At 37.0% G+C, this 21,115-nt stretch overlaps 2 protein-coding genes and 1 long non-coding RNA gene across 4 annotated transcripts; 1 reads left to right on the forward strand and 2 right to left on the reverse strand.

Annotated features, from left to right (window-relative positions):
* The first annotated feature begins 4,456 nt into the window (after positions 1-4,456).
* LOC103321623 (putative serine/threonine-protein kinase PBL3) lies at positions 4,457-8,307 on the forward strand. 2 transcript variants are annotated; one of them, XM_008223452.3, is made up of 6 exons: positions 4,457-4,857; positions 5,948-6,294; positions 6,383-6,518; positions 6,720-6,856; positions 6,963-7,086; positions 7,566-8,307. In XM_008223452.3, the coding sequence occupies exons 1-6, from the start codon at positions 4,803-4,805 to the stop codon at positions 8,018-8,020; spliced, it is 1,254 nt and encodes a 417-aa protein (XP_008221674.1). In that variant the 5' UTR covers positions 4,457-4,802; the 3' UTR covers positions 8,021-8,307. The 2 variants fall into 2 exon arrangements, with proteins under 2 accessions (XP_008221674.1, XP_008221672.1); XM_008223450.3 differs by having other exon boundaries at positions 4,458-4,866.
* A 359-nt stretch (positions 8,308-8,666) lies between these two features.
* LOC103321690 (putative serine/threonine-protein kinase PBL18) lies at positions 8,667-13,043 on the reverse strand. The gene is made up of 7 exons (XM_089047398.1): positions 11,021-13,043; positions 10,828-10,926; positions 10,269-10,741; positions 10,057-10,192; positions 9,777-9,913; positions 9,524-9,647; positions 8,667-9,297 (listed from the first exon to the last, which is right to left on the reverse strand). Exons 1-7 carry the CDS (start codon positions 11,091-11,093, stop codon positions 8,912-8,914), a joined length of 1,428 nt encoding a protein of 475 aa, XP_088903524.1. The 5' UTR covers positions 11,094-13,043; the 3' UTR covers positions 8,667-8,911.
* A 7,514-nt stretch (positions 13,044-20,557) lies between these two features.
* LOC148919808 (uncharacterized) lies at positions 20,558-21,004 on the reverse strand. Its single transcript, XR_016124282.1, has 2 exons — positions 20,786-21,004; positions 20,558-20,685 (listed from the first exon to the last, which is right to left on the reverse strand). It is a non-coding gene; the product is annotated as an uncharacterized LOC148919808 (long non-coding RNA).
* Between the last annotated feature and the right edge of the window lie 111 nt (positions 21,005-21,115).

Below are 21,115 nucleotides of genomic sequence, written 5' to 3' on the forward strand. Positions count from 1 at the left end.
CACCCACCCAAAATAAAATAAAAAAAAATCAAAACAATTTGGTCTTGAGAAGCAGGAAGATGGAAGCCCAAAATCGAAGAATCCAAAGCTTATCAAAACAAACAAAATTAACACAGGCCTCACAGGCCGATGTGATAAAAAGGGGAGCCGAAATAGAAACAAACCTACGTGACATCTCCGGATAAAGGAAAGTCAACAATGGCAATCACATGTAGAAGAGTGATTGAAAAGTTTATGACATCAAGTCGTTTCAAAACTGAAAACTTGAAGATCAAAATCCCTCTTACATATACATATTCGAGATTTTTTCTCTTCTATTTTTACAGAGAAGGTAATTCTCCCAAAGAGATAAGCAAGCTACAATCTCGAGAAGGATAAGCAGGAAAGCGGGAGTGTCCAGAAAAGAAGTCAAAACTAACCATCACGGATGAAATCTCACAAGGGGCAGTTGAAATTGGGAAAATAGATTAGGTTCTTTTTCAAGAAAAATAGGGAAGTAATTGCCTATTTGAGAGCCCATCTGCCAAAACTGATGAAATCCTATTTTCTTTCTTTCCATTAAAAAAGAAAAAAAGAGAGATATCTTTTTGCCGCCCAATATTAAACAGAATCACCCTACTCCAGAAGACTATAAATACAAAGAAAGAGTGAACAAGGAAAGGACAATAAAAATTCATCATCCAATCAAACAAAGATCTTACATAAGGAAATCGTCAAATAGACAGCTCAAAATCAACCAACAAGCCCACTTGAATTTCAAGTGAAACCAGCTTCAGATCAGAATTCCCAAGGCCCAGACTTAAGAAGCAAATCATTCAAAACAAGATTTCTCTCGTTACAAATTTGGTTCAAGAAAAACCAAGACAGGTAGAGTTTGAGCTTCCTCCAAACAAGGAAAACCTCAACAAGATTCACAAAGAGCCCAGAAGTCCTAAAAATAGTCACTACGCCTGCAGATCGAGAAAACCGCAGCTGTCCACTCAAAAGCTTCACAAAAGCTTAAGGTACATTGAAACTCTACGAATCAACCTTTGGTATCGATTTACATTGAAACCTAGCAACAAAGTTGTCAACGGTCCAGTCCAATCCGGATCGAACCTTCCCTCTCGATAGAAATGGAGTTCCAAATTGCCTCTTCATCTCTCTCTAGCATGAGCTTTTATTATTATATTTTTGTAAAATGCGATTCAAAAACAGTTTAAATCCCATCAACCATTCTGAGCAGAACAACCTCTTTATACTGAGATAAATTGTTAAAGTCCTCACCAGTCTGAGGCAAGAAAAGAACTTACTTGGGAGATATTCCTCACCCAAATTCACAATCGCTTGTTTGCAGAGATCAGTAACTTGGGACGCAAGTTATCCATTCCAAACTAAGTCTGCTATAATTTTTATTACTAGTAGTCGCACGCTCGCACACAAAAGAAAGCTGATTTGTTGACCAGTTTATGATTCTCAAGGCAGTGGGGAACTTTGCCCTTCTATTATAGGAGTAAACGCAAAACGGGTGAACAACATTTAAACACCTGAACCTTTTGAAATAGTTACAATGTGGATTTGTAATTAGGCGTACGGTCAGAAATTCTATTACAAATTAGTGGGAAAATAATCTAAATACAAGTCCCCATTTTCAAAAATAGTTTGATTAAAAAAAACATATGTAGGTTTGCAATAGTAGCTTCCCCATAAATTTCTTGACTTTTATTTTGGTTTTAGTGTTTTTTTTCTTGGCACATAACACTTAAGGCCCAAATGAACTTGTCCAGTCAATATTACCTTACACTTGGAGCCCAAGCCCACTGTTTCGTGTTGGGCTTTCTTGGCGGCCATTGTGCATAAAAGAACAGAAAAAAAAAAAAAAAAAAGAAAAGGGAAAACGCCAATAGGCTTGGAGTACGTGGAGGACCCAGACTCACATAGGTGATAGGTGGCTAAGCTGGATATGGCTAGTGGTGGGAACGCCACGTCATTCAATTCTCCTATGCATAGTTGGTATGGTATGGTAAATAGGACTCATACGTATAAAATACTTACATATATTATTTGGTAAATTTCTTGAAAAAATTCGGCAATTATATAATAGTATAATATTACATGATTGCCAAATAATATGGTACGTTAAAAATATGCCAATAATATGTACATGATTGCCAAATATGCAAAAGATATGTATATTATTGTAAAAACACGTATACAAATGAATAATATGATTATGTATTTTGTATAATTAAGACACGTAAATACGTATATATTGTATACGAATTGACTAACTAAGTGTTATGCATGTATAATCATAGTGTCTTACTATCATTGGCATACACACGTCTTGATAAGAAATCAACGGTTGGCATTTGGTAGGTGACGGGTTGGTACGAGTTTCTTTCTTCCTTGGTGTTCACTCCTTACCCTATCATTGTCTTTGCATGATTTTTTCATCTCCTGCATCAATCATCACTACTAGACAAGACAACTAACATTCCCCTTTTCCCTTTCTTTCCAAATTTTCTTTCTTAAATATTAGTAGGAGTACAAAAACAAGTCTTGAAGCCCTTACACAGCGAGGGGCCTCATTATAGGTAAAGTAGTTAAAAACAGTTATTCATATACAGTGTATTGAAGTGATAATTGGTTCGATGTTTATCATTCTCAATACCGGTGTAAAATGAATGGATAAAAAGGAATACAGATTTTAACCCATCATACTCAAAGCTGGCCTAAAAGTCAAAGCAAACAAAAAACAGAATTGTCATTTGGTTTTCTAATTCGACGAGTTACAACACAACTTTGAAGCATCCAATACTAGCGCTACTAAAACAGAATTAATTGTCTTCTGTTGTATGCAGAAGCATTTTCCGATCAAGACATTTGACAAGTCTCAACATCTCTCCACCGACTCATTAAGTAATTTCACCTGGCATCATCCCCAGATTATTACCAGATCATTTTTTTTTTCTTCCACCATTGACAAATTCAGCTCAGTAATTAAAAATTCTTCTTAATATTCAATCTCATCTCTTCTAGAAGAATTTCCTAAAACAGAAGTTGTTCTTCCAGCGTTATTAAGTTACTAATACTTTGAAACCCCAACGTAATTAGGAAACAATATCTATAAAACACAGAATTATCTGATGGAACCCTTTCCCCTGCAGCATTTATTTATTTATTCAGATATATATAGCAGTAGGGTCAAGTGTGAAAACGGTTTGCGCATGCAAAGAATTCCAGTCAACGCATATATCAAATTTCTACGCAATATTATTATTAGTACAAGGCTGCCCACATGCTTCCTCAAATCAAACTCCTCTTTCTCTCTCTCTCTCTCTCTCTCTCTCTCCATTTGTTTTTGCTTAAGCCAATTGCTTCGCACATGACCTACTGTGTCCATTCCCAAATATACCCCTCAAACAGTTCGCAATATTAAGCTTAAGATTTTTATATCCAAACTTGAGTTAGACGGTTAGGCTTGTTGATCGGGGTAGTGTGACTTTCTTTTTGCATTGAGTCTTAAGATATTTCTCTTTTAATTTTAAAAAAATTCTAATGATTAAGACAATTATTCGAGAAAGTGTTGGAGGGTATTAATCCTTCCTAGCTAAAAGATGAAATTATTGACCGAATAAAAAAGATGGTCACGAGCCATTTACTCAGTCAACCAATACTGTAGTGTGTGTGCCCACAAATAATTGGTAAATTGAATTAGTATTGTGAAATCGGAATCGAAGGCTGGAAAGCATCTATAGGATCTGTGCAAAGCAAGAGTGATAAACAAGCATTCTCCTCCCACCTTTATTTAAATCGAGTGTTGCTATATTATTATTTTACTTGCACTATCAACATTAAAACAAAAACAAAAGATTATTCTTTTGCTTCTTTGACTCTTGCAACGTCGACTAATGGAGATTTGAATTAATTAAGCCCTTACACATCGTTGCAATTTGCAAGCCATTATATATAAATATAATTATTTATGTACTCAACCGTCTCGCCTCGTGCAATATTCAAAACATTTTAATATCCTAGTTACAATAATAAAGAAAAACAAATGTAGTAACATATTCAAAATCATCTCATAATTCTGATAAGAAATATAATAAAATTCGAGTTATTCTTTTTACAAATTCATTTCACATTCATTTTTAAATATCAGCCGTCCATATGTGCATAAACGACTACTTCTAAATCATCAACAATTAATCACCACTTGATACTAATGATATCACAAAAAGGGTTGTTAATCCACACTAAATTAGGCACTAATGACGATTGTACTATTAGAACTGATGTAGGCATCTTCTTTAATTTAATCAATTTCTTCCCCAAAGAAAACAAAAAGAATTATGGACATCACAGGGGTAGGTTCAATGGAAATAGAGAAGGGTACTTTCGTCATTCTTACAAATGATGGCTCATTGACAAACTACAAGTCCACACGAGGGAGGGCTATTAAAGAGAATTCACGAGGTGAAGGTGGTGCGCACGTCACTGGTGAGCGAGCCCCCACGCGTTTGTCGTGTTTCTTAACCGAGGCAGACTCATTCTGTCTGCAAAATTTCTTCTCTGTTTCCCTTTCCGCACCTTCACCGTTCTTTCTTCTTCTTCTTCTTCTTCTTCTTCATCTTCTCTCTTCATATTATTTTTATTTTCTTAGAAAGCAGCACAATCATAAAAAACCCAGAACAAGTCAGCTACAGTTTCTTCTTCCCTCTTTGCAATGACTTGCTGATTGTTTACCAACAAAACCTTGTGTTCGTAAGAAGTCGTAAGAAGACTAAAGAGAGTGCCTTTGGGCTTTGGAGTAGCAAATGGGAAACTGCTTAGATTCTTCAGCTAAAGTAGACACAGCACAGAGCTCCTTTGGTACTTTGGGTAACTTATAAATGATTTACTATGAAAATTACCTTATTTGTTCATATTTTCTGAATGAACTGGTCTTGTATTTTGATGGGTTATATTTTGTTGTTTCTTTGATGGGTATATTTTGATGTTCTTCTGAGAGTCTTTTTTGGTTCAAAGTAATGAAATTTTAGCGGGTTCGGTTGTTTTTCACTGGATAAGAAAGTTGTGTTCGTTTTGGGTTCTGGGTAGCTCGGTTGAACTTGAATAAGATCATTAGCATTTTTGAAGCAACTTCTGCTATTAAATGAAGTCTCTTTCTTTGCTTAGCTCCTGGTTTCATTTTTTCTGCGCATATTCGTAAATGGAAGATCTGTCTCTCTCTCTTTTTTTTTTTTTTTTTTTCTAATGAACTTTTTTCCCCCAATGAATCGTCAATTTTTTCACTGTCATTTATAAGTTTTTAATCTTTATTTAGCCGTCCTTGTTTCAACCATAGGATATTTTTCCCGTTTAAGGAGAATATAGGAACACGTTGAAGACAGTCTTATAGAGTTTGTCATTATTTGGTAATGCTCAGTGCACTTTTGGTAATCTCATTTAGGCTCATAATTGTTATATTTTTCTCAGTTTGCTTTTGTCTAAAAATGGGTTCAATCTATGAGAGTGAATTTTGACAATTATTTGAATTCGTTACTATGATCATGTGAAGGTTTAGCTTTAATGGCACGCTAAACTCTCTGAAAGCATCGACTTTAGTAACATTCGGGGTCTGATGGGAAAATTATAGAGGTCCTTTATGCCAAAAGAAAGGTGTTTTTATGGTCCTCAAAAGATGCTTAATTTAAGGTGTTTTTTTGAGCCAGTCTAGCTTGTAGCCTTCTTTGAGATCATCTGATAACTTAAAACTCTGTACGTTGATCTACCAGTTTACATAGTTGTCCTGTTAGAATCCAATAAAAATATTATACACTCTTAATGTTTTCAATTTTGAATTAATTTGCAACATATTCTTGAAGATTTGTACTACATATCGAGGAACGATCTAATTGGTGTAGGGCTACTTTTGTTTTTCACGAATTGATTGTTGATTACCAACTGCTTCTCCTGTCAGGATCAGGGGTTTCCAAAATTTCCAGCAAAACCAGCCCTTCCTCAGCTCCCTCCAGCTTGACCATCCCATCATCTGGTGAAAGGAGCAATGGTTCAAGTCTTCCTACCCCAAGAACTGAAGGTGAAATATTGTCGTCTCCAAATTTGAAAGCCTTCTCATTCAATGAGCTAAAGAATGCCACCAGAAACTTTCGCCCTGACAGTCTTCTCGGTGAAGGAGGATTTGGTTATGTTTTCAAAGGATGGATTAATGAACACACATTGACAGCTGCAAAACCAGGGTCCGGAATGGTTGTTGCTGTCAAGAAGCTCAAACCTGAAGGTTTCCAAGGCCACAAGGAGTGGTTGGTAGGTTTCTTCTATAACAATTTTCTGTATGTGTGTTGTGTATAAAATCTCATGTTTGGCTTATTTACTGATAGCCAATAAATTTCAGACAGAAGTAAATTATCTTGGCCAACTGTACCATCCAAATCTGGTTAAGCTAATCGGGTACTGCTTGGAGGGTGAGAACCGTCTTTTAGTGTATGAGTTCATGCCGAAAGGAAGCTTAGAGAATCATCTGTTTAGAAGTAAGTGATGTATTCCTCTGATGTTAATATTTCCCCCCACCCTCATCTCACAATTGTTTAAATTATCTTGAAGTTAAACTTTTTGCTCATTTTCTTTCAAGGGTTTAAATCTCAAACAAGGTTGCATTTGCAATTTTGAAGAAACTCCTTGGTTTGGGCTTGAAACATATATAATGTTGAACTTTTACATTTGTTTCACAGGAGGGCCGCAACCACTTTCATGGGCAACAAGAATGAAAGTGGCCATAGGTGCTGCCAGGGGCCTCAGTTTTCTTCATGAAGCCGAATCACAAGTCATATATCGGGACTTTAAGGCTTCCAATATCTTACTAGATTCAGTATGTTGAACAAAGAGGACACTAGTTCATCCCTTTAGCAGTTATGCCTAAATATCTTATGATTAAATTGGATAAATCACTGACATTATGGTGCATGGGGGTCCAGGAATTCAATGCGAAGCTTTCTGATTTTGGCTTAGCTAAGGCGGGCCCCACTGGTGACAGGACTCATGTATCTACTCAAGTCATGGGTACTCAAGGCTATGCAGCACCTGAATATGTTGCTACAGGTGTGTTTAATGTCTATATTAAGTATTGTTGCTATTTCACCTTCGAACAAAGTTTGCATTGAGGCATCTTTTTATAGCCATTTCACCAAATTTCCCATAGTCCGGACTGGTCATCTCTAACACTTTGATTAGAGGAGTCACCTTGGTGCCAGTTGACTAATAATAAGTGATCATTTGCAAACTTTCTGTTCAGGTCGAATTTACTCATCTATTGATTCAAAAGGTCAAGAATGAAAAAAGTTAAGCTTTTGAGTTGTATCTGGGAATAATTTATTGGTAGAAATTTGATTTATCCTTAATATTTGACATTAAGATTTCTTCAAGGTGGAACATTTGTAAAAATGGGCTCTGCATTTATGCGCAAGCCATGGTTGTGGCGGAAACAATGCAAAGAATCTTGAGTACTTGGATTCACTGTGTTCACATCACATAGTAATGCTTCTTTACTTGGCTTACACCCATTTTCATTGTTTTAACAGGTAGATTGACTGCTAAAAGTGATGTGTATAGTTTTGGTGTTGTATTACTGGAACTATTGTCTGGACGGCGAGCTGTCGATAAAACAAAAGTTGGTGTCGAGCAGAATCTTGTAGACTGGACAAAACCATATTTGGGTGACAAAAGAAAACTATTTCGGATTATGGACACTAAGTTGGAGGGCCAATATCCCCAGAAAGCAGCCTTTACAGCTGCTACTCTTGCTTCACAATGCCTATGCGCAGAATCTAAACTTAGGCCAACAATGTCAGTGGTATTAGCTACGCTGGAGCAACTTGAAGCCCCAAAAACTGCAGCCAGAAACTCTCAATCAGAAAAGCAGATGCTTTCTGTTCCTCACCGGAAGTCACCAATGCGACAACACCATTCTCCTCTCAATATAACACCAAGTGCATCCCCATTGCTATCCCACCGGCAATCTCCACGTGTGCGTTGATGGAGAGTCTCCTTTATGTATATTACTTATTTGACTCCATATTTTGTTTACGTAGCATCAAGTTTGGGCGTGTAATTTGACACAGTTTTGAGTTTTTCTGAGGTTACTTCCACCTGTAATTCCAGAAGCTATGTAGCTATTTTGTAGTGGTAATCTGCTTGATGTTTGTAGTGTATAAAGTTAGCCATCTATCAGTACATATAATTTTGCCGGGTGACAGACATTCATTATCCCGTCACAACTGCTGGTGTCAAATTATCTTGTTGCCAATTTAATCCGTTCAAGTACACGCTTCTCTCTCTCTCTCTCTCTCTCTCTCTCTCTCTCTCTCTCGCTCGTTACTTATAAAACATGTTATGCTTTGTAAAATATTGTTGTACTTGCTGTAGTATGGTTTGCTAAAGCATTGGTTCTTTGATGAAGGCTGGGCATGACAAATCCAGATTTTTTCTAGGCAATTATGCTGGTTCGACTTTTCCTTGTGTATGTCGATGGTCTCTTAATCACTGGAAATGGTGATGTTGAAAACTGAAACTAGCTTCTTGAAGCAGGTTCTTCATAAAGAAAAATTCATATTAAAGATTTGGGCTCTCTTTAATATTTCCTCGATGTTGAAATTATGGGATTGGATGACGGCTTATATTCCCAATGAAAACTTGTTCATGAAAATTATCATGATACAAGAATGGCAGCTAGCTAGTTACCAATAGAGCATCACTTGCAGCTTAACGACCCAATTCTACTTCTTGTATATAATGCCTGCCATAACCATATGACCAAAAGCAATTCAAGCAAAAACTATTTCCTTCGTTTTCATACACAATGTTGTAGCGTGACATTGTGGGATATAGCATTATCAAGGGAATCAGCTTACCATGCCTGACATCCATTTCATCCAGGGAAAATGCTTCTGTAAGGAGGGCATGGGGTGAACGTAGTAACATGGACCGAGACCCGATTGCTGCTGCTTCTGTTTTCTTGTAACTGCTCCAAATCACCCACAACTTCAGCCATTGTTGGTCTGCTCTTGGGGTCTGAATCAAGGCACCGGAGGATGAGCTCAGCAAACTTGTGAGCTTCTTCCACAGGGAAGTTATTTCCAAGTCTCTGGTCAATCACATGATGCAGCTTCCGCCTGTTACTAAGATATGGTTCAGCCCACTTGGTTAGATCACCCGCCATCCCATCCGAGTATTTCTTCACGGCACAGGAGCCTGACAAAATCTCCAAGAGCACCACACCAAAGCTGTATACATCGGTTTTGAGTGTCACATGCCCTGCAAAAATGAAAAACACATTACCTTGTTTAGGACTATGAAATGTCTGGCATGCATACATACATACAACGGCTGTATACAATGTCCTCGTAAAATAACTGGTCAAGCAACCAACACGTGAAGTACAAAATGTGAGAAATGCGGTATACACCAGTTGTACGTAAGGATTCTTATAATTAATTGCAGGCTCCTCTGCCCTTGTAGATTTTGGTGTCTGGTTGAGTACCTGTCCCTATGTATTCAGGTGCAATGTAGCCTTTGGTGCCAAGAATCCTTGTCATTACATGGTCCTGGCCATCTCGGGGTCCATATTTAGCAAGGCCAAAGTCTGAAAGCTTAGCATTGCAGTCCTGCGGTGTTGGTTAATAATCATCAGGTTGATATATAGCCACAAAAATAAGGTGAACAAAGCTTGGTGCCTTCATCAGAATCTACTTGTTTATCTTATATGTCAAGAAACACGAGTGACAGAAACTCACATCATCCAACAGAACATTCGAAGCTTTTAGATCGCGATGAATGAATGGCGTCTTATGAGTGTGAAGACAATTCAGAGCCTTGGCCGCCCCAAGTGCTACTTTGATTCTTCTGCTCCAATCTAGTAGTGTAGCATTTTCTGTTTATGCCAATCAACTCAACTTTAGCTCAATAACTTCCTTCTAAGCTTAACTCTAGGCTCTATATTTACATGCAGCCAACATAATATGTAAAAAAGAAAACACAGAACTTTCTTCTTCTCTCTCTATCTGAGTGCTGTACCTGTCATGAGTTGGGCCTCCAAGCTTCCTCCGCTCATATACTCATAGACCAACATTCTGTGCTCACCTTCGCAGCAGTACCCTATTAGCTTCACTATGTTTGGATGGCTTATTTTGCTCATAAATTTCCTCTCATTCTGCGGGCATAACATAAACCTCACACACAAGCAGACAGAGACGCAGAGAGAGCTAAAAGAAATAACAAAAGCTGACCTCCCATTGTTCATGGCCTTGTGCTCCAGTCTTCCTGAGCCTTTTGATAGCAATAGGAAATCCTTCACTTGGTTTTGCAGCAGAGTTCAAGTTGCAATAACTGACATACCCTTTGTAGACATCGCCGAATCCGCCTTGTCCGATTAAATTCTTACTGCTAAATTTGCGTGTGGCAGCTTTCAAGGAACTATAACAAAAGCAGTAAAGCTTGTAATCCCGGAACCCTCCTTCCTTCCAAGTTACCGTCTCCAAAGTCCAATTTTTTGGACTTGGAGTGGCTGCATAACCATGCCTTGTATTTTTACCAATCTTTTCTGCACCTACACACACAAATAAAAAGAAGAAAATAATTAGCAAAGGAAAAGAAATGACTTTAAAATAGATGCAATGAGTACCTATATCTGTGTTTGAACAGATGATTGAATTCCTTTCTTGAAGTGGTAATCTACGTCTTTCACGTATAGTCTTCTTTTCTGTCACAAACCATTTTATATTCATTAGAGAAGCAGTAAACACAAACATTTTTTTCAACAAAAATTGTGACATCTGTTTTAAGTACCTTGACCTTGTAAGAAAGTTGGGGAAGCATTTGGAGCTCTCTCTTCAACTGTTCCATTAATCTTCTTCTCGGGGAGAGAAACTTGTAACCCAATGTCCCCTTTACCAAATGACAGAGGAAAAGATTTTCAAGTTAAAAACTTCATGCCTAAAATATTCTGATCATAATGATCATAAGATGAATGCAAACAAACCAGTGGGAGGCCTTGGAATAATGGCAACTGGTGACTCTGGCTCTTGAATCTTTTTCCTCAAGCAATTTCCCATCACCCCAGTTGTTGATGACAATTGTGGTTGAAGAAGCAGAACCGAAAGACATTAATTAAGGTTGTGAGGAAAGAGATCAGAGAGTTTGGTTAATTATATTAATGAGGAACAAGGTGCAGTAGAATGATAAACACGATTATTATTAATTAAAACTAAATACAACCTAGTTAAAGATGATCCGGTGATGTGAGCTAGGTGGGTAAACTATGTGCGGGGTTTGAAGTTATTTCGATGATTAAGGACAACGCAACACTGCTGCCGATTATTACAAGGTGATCAAGTTTGGAAAACTATGAAATCTTTTCTCGTCACAATTTGTCATTAGGAAATGTGCACATGGTTGCTCTATGCCTCTATCAAAACAGCTTAGATTGATGATTGATATGGATCTTAACTTCCTAATTAATATTATATTAGTGGCTGGATTGGATTAGTCATTAAATGATTAATACAGCTGGAAGAGGTGGTCTGGGCGCAGCTTCTCAACCTGGGGTCAAGATGGTGGGTGTAAAGACAAAAACCCGACTCTTCTAATACTAGTAAAAGGGGATGAAGATTATAGTACAGTCAACTCTAGTCAGCTTAACTTTTTTCATTTTCCCTTTTTTAATCAAATAAGCAAGGATTTTGTGCCCCGTGAGTTTGGGGTTTGTGAACCATTGAAGAAGTTAAAAACTTGTAAACGACACAAAAATATCTGGGTGTCGTATATTAGGAATATAAAGCGGTATGTCGTTTATGTGAAGGAAAGGTCGTTTGTAATTAATGATTTCAACCTATGTGTATATATATATATATATATATATATATAGTGCTATTAAACGAACTCTAAAATTAACTGATTACACCATACTATCAAACTATTTATTGAATTACTAATTTAGCATAATATAAAATAACCAAAAAGGATATATTGAATTGTGAAACAAATATAATTTTAATAAGTACACTATACTCAGGAACGGACTTAGGATTTTAAAATGGGATGGGCTAGATTTACCTTATTAGACGTTAGATTTTAGGCTTGGCTAAACTCCTAGGGCTTGTTCGTTATGAAAGGCTGTATTGGCATGGACTATGATCAAGGATTGTCTTGGATTGGCTTGACTTGGCCTAAGCTAGATAACACTTGTACCGCATTTGGTGTATGCTTGAAAAAGGACAAAATTTTTCAATATTTTTTTAATTTTTTTGAAAACATATTAAAGTGAATTTATTATTATTTTTTAGACTTTTCTTCTCTCTCTGCATCTCATACTTTTCTTCTTCCTCCCTCAGCTTGCTTCTTTTTATCCAGCCTCTCTCCTTCGCCTCTTCTTCTCAATCTATTTTTCTCTTTCCTTTTTTGTTTTTTCCAATTTTTTTTGCTTTGCTTCTTCTCAATCTTCTCCGTCTTCTACTTCTCCCTCTGCTTGTGTAGTCGTCGTTGTCTCATAGTCGCCATCGTGGCATAGTTGCCGTCATCCACAACCCATAGTTCAAGCTGTGAAGCTGTTGTCTCCAATTGGTGTTCGCCAAAACTAACTGGAACTTATAGCGATGCTAGATTGGGGTTACTACGTGGGGCTATGACTGTGGGGGTTTGGATCGGTTGCAAGTGCTTGGGTGGTCTGTGGTTGCGGATGGCACTTGGGTTAGGTGGTCGATGGTTGTGGCAGGTGCTTGGTTGTTGCAGGCACTTGGGTTGGGACTTGCTTATCCCCCATTTTCATCATATATGCTTAACAGTTAATATTAAAACTAACTATACAAAAAGGAAAAAACTCACCTGGGCTATAGCCCAGGTTGTACATATCATAGGTCCGTCCCTGACCATACTCACCATATTTAACCCTAATCAAACGTAAGTGAAAAACTCTAATTCCCAAAAAATATCTATAAGCTGTATTTTTCTGGATTTTTAGTAAATAATTTTCATTTTTTAAAGTAAATAATTTTAAAAAATAAAGGACAGTGTGTATGAATTAACTCACCCAAGAACCGAGATGACAGCACCAAGAACAGATAAAACCAATGCAAACCCAACAAGAAACTGTTGAAGAATACATAGAGTTCCACATGAGAAACTTAACAAAATAGAAAGTCTCATATAATAAATGATTCCACTCCTAATAGCATCGAGACCTTTTGTATAAAACCCCACACCCCCTAAGCAGGGGCATTTCTACACTAAGGGCAGGCTAGGCATTGCCAGCCCAAAGAAAATCTCATATGACTAAACATAGTTCAATCATGCCATTGTTTATTCAATCATGTATTGTAATTTGCAAATTAGTCTGTAACTGTAACCACACACACACACACATATATATATATATATACATATATAAATATTGAGGATAAAATACAGCGCCCAAGTTGTAAGTTTGTTTGTTTGTTTTTCTGATGAAAGTTGTAAGTTTGTTTGTAACTAGTAATTGAAGAAGTTAAATACTACAGAGAAGAAAATTGTAATATTTGTATGTGCTCGCTCTTCGTGGATTGTCTCTAGTCATCCTCTCCCAACTCCCAAGTATATTTCTCAGGCGTCCTGTGAACACAGGAAAACAAAAAGTATATGTATGCTTCATTTCTTTATTGGGCTACTAATTAGAAGATCAATGATGGAAAACTGCATGTGTAGGGAAGGGGTGCTGTGGAAAAGAAAAATCTTGTTTTCAAATAAGAGAAATAAAGTGTGTTAATTATAGTAAATGATATGTAGCTGGATCTGAATATGCAAGAAGGCTAGCTAATTATAATCAACTCAAACCCCCATGCACCAGTCAATTATATACGTCCTGCATGCGGTAACCAACCTGCTAGGCTACTTCTCCTGTAGCACTTAGAGTCTTGAGATATCATCAAATGACACCCGGAGTTCCCCCAAACACTTCAGTAGAGACTGTAAGTATAACTTATCCCTTAATTAGTTTAATTAAGAGAGTTAGACATCCTAATGAAGTGTTCAGGGGAACTCTAGGGGACACCTGATGCCAGATGTACTATTAGCTTACGACTAGCTAGTTTTGATTGCTTGGGAACTTATGAAACCAGATAGGAATGCTAGCTATCTATTTATAGTAGTGGGCATGCATCTAGCTTACTTTGCGTTTGTTCACCACATGATATGTGTGCCTCTGAAATATGTTTAAGCAGAGACTAAAGAGGACGACACAACAGAACTAGCTAGTACTAGGTCGGCAGTGAACCTAGACACAAGTGTGGGTTAGATTGAATAGAAGGTAAGTAATTTGGGAAAGAATCTTGAGGCCGTGGTAGTGAGAGGCCACAAACGCCATTCTGCCTTTTTTGATAGATAGAGATACCTTAGCTAGCTGTGTCGATCTACTTGTCCAGCCTTTCCTTTTCACAGATATCTCTACCAAAATCTTGTACATATATACTGATTGCATGTGATCATCACACAGAAGTGCTTGTTTATTAGAAAACCAGGTAAGCACTGGAAAGTTTCTCCAAGTTGAACAATAGCATCAACAAGATAACCACCTGGCCCACGCTGATTCGTTCAACTCTCCATCCATAGAATCTTGGCTTAATCTGATAGGCACAGCACAAAATTAAGCTAAGATGTTTGTAAACTACTTCCCTTTAGAGTTGTCTTTAGGCTAACTAGCTAAGTATAATGTGACTTAGGGCTCCAATGCAAGCTAAGTATAATTTTGAAAATGTAAGACCTTAAATATAGGAATGAAAGTGATTGAAGAGGATGTGTACTAAAAGTAGAAAAGCTGTGTCCATGGGGAGAACTTGTGACCACTCACTTCAACAATATTCCCACCCTCTCATGTTCCCCACAATTCTGGCCAGGTTCATCATCAATTTAGGTAATTGGGCAACCCTAAAAGGTCTGAGGATATCATGTCTCTAATCTAATGGTTCTCCTACGTAGTACGTAGAACATACGAAAAGGGCTAGCAAGGCCTTCTTAATTCAGATATTATGAATGAGCAGTAGGCTAGCTAGCTACCATAAATATTGTAGGTAACTGCCCTACACAAGAACACCACAACAACAGAAAGAAATCAGAAGAGATCGTCAGTTGTTCCCTGGAGTTCCCTTGAACACTTCATTGGGGAAATTATCAAAGGGTAGTACATATGTACCCTAATTTATCCTACCGAAGTGTTGGGGGGAACTCTGGGTACCATCTGACACGGATCAACCAGATCAATGCTGGAAAAATATATGTAATCTTCTGATCAGCCTAATTATATGTTGTATATGATATAAAACGATCCTTATCTAACTACGTACATTACTTCTCTTGCACATTGTTGAATTGGGATTAAGTTGAAGTTTTCGTCCACTGAGCTCCCCTTCTGCTGCAATTCAATATAGTTTTTCTCCTCATAACTTTTTTGGGTTGATTTCTTAATGTGCATGTACATATATATAATGCAGATTGATGAATTACATTATGCTGCTGGGCTACTTCAGCCCTATTTTCTTAATGAGGCTCTGCAAAGGTTCTGGAGATAAACTATTACTGCAGCTTTGTGTTTGTATTTCATCTCGTTTAAACCTTGGTTTGATATAAGATTGAAGCAACAACAGAAGAAGCATAATTTCTTATTGCCGCCTTACCACCGAACTAAAGGAAGAGACCTGAAGTTCGGTGAATTATTTGATTTATGGTGAATTAATGGCTTATAAATTTTAAATTCCATTCAATTCCTAATTGTTTATAGTGGAATTGTGGATCGGTTTCAATTTTAAGTTGATAAGAAATTGGTCCAGCTACTTTGTAAGAATCATTATACTGCTTCTGTAAAGATTAGCAGCTTCTTAGTTCAATAAAATTTGGAATGTTTCAAACTTAGTCATCAGGCACTGAAAGCAGAAGAAAAACGGTAATAGAAAACCTTTGAGCCAGAGAAAACATAAGCATCCTCAACCGCCAACCCCCTTGGGGGGTGGGTTCCCTCCCTTCCCCTTCTCTCTCCATCCCTCCCCTCTCTCTACTCCTCCCAATCCCTTGCTTTCCCCTTTGGTTTGTTGTTGTTGTTTTGCCATTTTGGCTAGTTTGTTCTACGCTTGGTTGTTTTGTTTGTCTTCTTTTTACAGATTTGGAGCTCTTACTTTAGATATACTTTAGATCTCTGTGGTATGTTTCAACTTGTGATTTGGAGATAGACAAAGTGACTGAGCGGTTTTATTTACTTGTGTGTTTGAGCTTGCTTGAGCTGTAATAATTGCATCATCTCTTTGTGAGTTTGATGCTTGTTTGTAGTCTAGCCTCTACTTGTGAGAGTGTAAAGGTTATAGTTGTAGATTTACTTTGGTGTCTGGTTTTCCAGGCTACTGGCTTTTATGATGGAATATATTTAGCCATGTGTGGCCATATTTGTACTAACCCTTTGTGGTTACTTTGCTTCCATATTTGTAACAATCCTTTGTGATTATGTATATTTGTAATAGCTCTTGTGGTTGACATCCTTTTTATGCATAAATTATGAATGCAACATTGCCTTTATCTCACCCAAAAAAAAAAAAACAGACATATACTTATGTTGTGTTCTAATGATTGACTCGAATTGTTGAATTCAACAACATCAATGAATGGATTTATGGTGGTAAAATTTTCAAGCGTACGTAACGCTTATTTACTTGTTCTTATTTCAATTGGTGTACCTAATAAATGATAAAACAAGCTACAAACAATGCACACAAACTGAGACTTCAGAGAGAAATCATGTATAGGTGGACTTGAACCACACATGCAGGTTTACGAAGAATAATGATATATCTTGAACCAGATACCTTAAAATTCTCTTAAATTCGAACAGATTTTTCCATTATTAGAACTAACATCTCCACACGCGCTTCCGTGCATGCGACAGGCTTTTTTTAAAAATAAATAAAAAATATTTTAGAATTAAAAAAAATAATGGGTAATTGTGTTCCATAAAAATAGGATTCATTATTTAAAATTTTTTTAATATGAAAAAGTGTGAATTTACCATATTATCCTCATTTAATTAATAATTTCAATTCTTAATATTTGCATTAACTAATGACATTTTCTGGTATTTTGAATGTTTTATCATTCTCTACCTTTTACTTTATATATATAGATTAACAAGTGGCCAAAAAAAGGGGTGGATTCTAGCATGAAATTTATACAAAAATCCTTAGAGAGCTTGTTTGGAGAAAATAAAACCCTCAACTAGCCACTTGTCATATTCTAATTGATTATTAATGTGTTACAATTTTATCACTTGAAAGTACAACAAGAAGTTTTTCTAAAGTATTGGACTTAAAGGGTTTTTTTTATAACATGTAATGTTAGAATGAGCCTATTTGTGAAAGATTTTTTCTTTTTTCCATTAGCTAAATCTTTAAATCAAAATTCAAACTCTTTTTTCTTCTTCATAATATTGAAAAGAAAATTATTAATTTTTGTTAGCGGAAGATGCCTATTTTCTGTGTAACAGACATCTTTATATTGGAGGAAGAATAATACAAATTAATTATTTGTGCTTATCAATAACACACGTCTAGGTATAACACTCATACGTCTATTGTTAAAGGCCCATTTTCCAAACCATTCGTGGTTACCAATTTCATTTGAAGGGCCCATTTTCTAGAGTCAACCTAATTAGTTACTTTCTCTTAAGAAATTAAGGCGGTTTCCCATTACCAAAAGGAAAGAAAAGGAAACGTTTCGATCAAGCAACTCAAGTCTTAGTCGGCCAATCCCCAACGAATAAGGAAACCCACCACCCTAACCCTATATATATCTGTTAGTCCTCTCACTCCACAATACACTTCTTCAAACAACCAAAGCAATTCTCAAACTCTAAGTTTCCAGCCGCGACTGATTTCCATGGAAGACTTCCTTGTCAATGCCATCCATCACGAGCGTGAACGCTTCAGCTTCAGCTTCGACAACATTACTGCAGAACTAAACAACCCTAATCGTGTTCATAACCGGAACCGTTCATCAGTGCAGCCGGTTAAGTTTCATGTCAAGATTGTGCACGATACCCATTACAAATACGTCAATTGTTCCTTGAACCGTATTGAAACCACCATCGTAGAATATGTGAAAAGAAAGGAAAGAGACTGCCGATTCGACATGGACAAGTTAAAGAATTTCCGCAAGGCGCATGAGATTCTTTCTATCGTACTGGCGCTAGTTGGAATCAGTAGAGATGATGCATCGAACAAATGTATGGTGGGTAAGATTAGAGTGCAGGGTCTCATACTCGGCAATAAGCTTAGCAGCATGGGTCGTAAGGTGTTGGGGTTGTGCGTATATATGAGAACAGAGCAAGTCAAGAGTCGCTGTGAGTCGTGTACGCAATTACTGGAGATAGTAATGAGTAGTAGTAATAATGAGGGCATGGTGCCGGCGAGTGGTTCAGCGGTCGAGACGGTACTAAAGAGGGTTCGAGTGGGTGCAGATGACAAAGAAGCATCATGTTGTGAGGAGGAGGGTCGAGAGAGAAAAAGAAGGAAAGTTTGTGTAAGTGAAAGTGATAGTTGCACTGTTTGCATGGAAGAGTTTAATGGAGGATCAGAAGTAGCTTGCATGCCTTGCTCACATGTGTTTCATGACAAGTGCATAAGGACATGGCTCAGACAAAGTCACTACTGCCCGGTTTGCCGATTTGAAGTGCCTACTGCTGATTGAGGAAAATCTTGCTTAATTTGGATGTACTCTAAAGTTCATCATTCTAAGATCTTCTTGGATGAAAGTATATTGTAATTGAAATATTACATATTAATAAATAAAAATTTGTCAATTGTTTTGTTTATTTCTGTGTTATTTACATTTGATAATATGCATTTCTTTTAATTTATAATATGACTTTCTATCTAAACTGAAACGATAATTAAAGAATAAATACAATAGGGATAAATACATGAGAAAATTCAATTAGGATTAGATCATCATCAGTATTTGAAAATCTCCGATAGTCACTACAGATGGGTTCCACGAGATAGTAAAAGTTTGGAACATATAATTTCCAAACGAATTGCAAGTCCAAGCCCTCTTTTCAAAAGTTTGGCTTATTTACCAAAAAATTGTGCTTGCATATACCAAAATTTGTAACTTTACTTCCAAGTAAATTTTACCAATTAATTAGTTGGAAAATTAATCAGAACTCTGCTGTCTTGAGATATATTTTCCCAAAAGAAGTCGGAAACCAAAAGGTAAGAAACTTCCCACCGAAGAAATCCAAGTCTTGACTGGGTTCTTTAACAGTTTGTTAATCCTACACCAACTTGGAAACAACCAACCTCTACAATATAAAATCTAAAACCTTAGTTTATATTTATTTTAGACACTATCGCTGACTTAATTAATTAGCTGCTGCTTCTCTCAGTCATGGAAGTCGAAGATTTTGAAGTCCATCACGAGAAGGATAGCTTGGACTTCTACGTGCTACTCCTTACCCCACACTTACTAGGCAGCTACGAACCTTCATCGCCGGCTCGGTTTCTTGTCAAGTTTGACTACCAAGTCAACCACATATACTACGATATTCGTTCATCAGATGATATTGGAACTCGTCGTGAAACCCTCGTCGACCAATTTCAAGAAAAAGATGAAAAAACAATTGAATTTGAGAAGCCTGTGTTGAGGAAGTGCGGCGAGTCGTACGAGTTTCTTTCTCAGGTGTTGTCGTCCTTTGGAATTGCAAGTTCAGATGAGAATGCTGGGTTGCATGATCAAATAGTGGATGGGATTATAAAGTGGGGTCGCAAAATTCGACAGGAAATTTTTTCCGACAAGCGTCCAGAGGTATGGGGGTTGTATGTTCATATTGGAAACGACCATGCCATGTATAGGTGTGAGGAGTGTTTGAAGGGTAAGGTTAGGTGGAAATCAATGGCGGCGAGCAATTATAAAGGTATGGTATCGATCAAGAGGGTGCTAAAGAAGGTCATAGATGGTAAATTAGGATCATGTGTTGATGTGAAGGAGGAGGGTACAAAGAGAAAAGGAAGGAGAATTACCGGAAGTGATAATGCGAAGGAGGAGGGTATGGAGAGAAAAACAAGGGGAATAAGTGTAGTTGATGATGAGGAGGAGGAGGAGGGTACAACAAACAGAAAAAGAAGGAGAAGCGTGGTAAGTGATAATGTGAAGGAGGAGGGTACAAAGAGAAAAAGTAGGAGAAGTAGTGGAAGTGAAAGTGAGAGTTGCAGTGTTTGTATGGAGATGACTAAGAAAAAGTCGCGATTGGTTGTTCCGTGGTTCCTTTAAATTTGATTGTTTTGAGGCTTCCTTCGATGGATGAATTGTTATTAATATTGTGACTAATTTACATATGATCTTATTATATTAAGGTTTAGTTGTTTAGTATTTGTTGGCTTTGCTCATTTTTGTGATGCAGTTTCTTTTAGCCCTAAATTCATCGTCATATCATTCATCAACAACATCTAATATACATATGGCACTTTTAGATTTGCAGGTGGAATTGAGAAATAATCAAAGTTTCAACACACAATTCAAACATGAACAACACTCAATTATGAGATCCTTTTAATTTTTGTTTAACATACTAAACCACTTTTCCACTCCCATAAAAAAATCAACAGAGCTAAAGTAATGACCTTCTACAAGTAATCTAGCTCGCTGCAAAGGAATTGGGAAAAAAATAGTTAATTAATTTTTAACTGAACATAATTGGCTATCAAGCAAATGAATAAAACAAGCAGAACAAGAAAGCACTTACTTGAATATTGCACCTAGCTATAGCTCATCCACATGTGGTAGGCTATATATCGATCAAATGACTCCAAGAGTTCCCCCAAACACTTCAGTAGAAAGTAGAGAGAGAGAGAGAGGCATAATTAAGATAATGCCCATAATAATTTCCAATGAAGTGTTTGAGGGAACTCTAGGGGCCATCTGATGCCTTGTTCATCGATCCTTTTTACTTAACTTATAGCTTTGGTTGCTGCCTTGGTTTCGAATGGTTCCTAAGCAACCCAACTATTTATAGAGAGAGTAACGTTGTTGTCTTTTGCATTAAGCTGATCAATATGTTGTTTTGTGTTTAAAG

This window comes from Prunus mume, linkage group LG2 (assembly GCF_029339155.1).
Source record: "Prunus mume cultivar Tortuosa linkage group LG2, ASM2933915v1, whole genome shotgun sequence".
NCBI lineage: Eukaryota > Viridiplantae > Streptophyta > Magnoliopsida > Rosales > Rosaceae > Prunus > Prunus mume.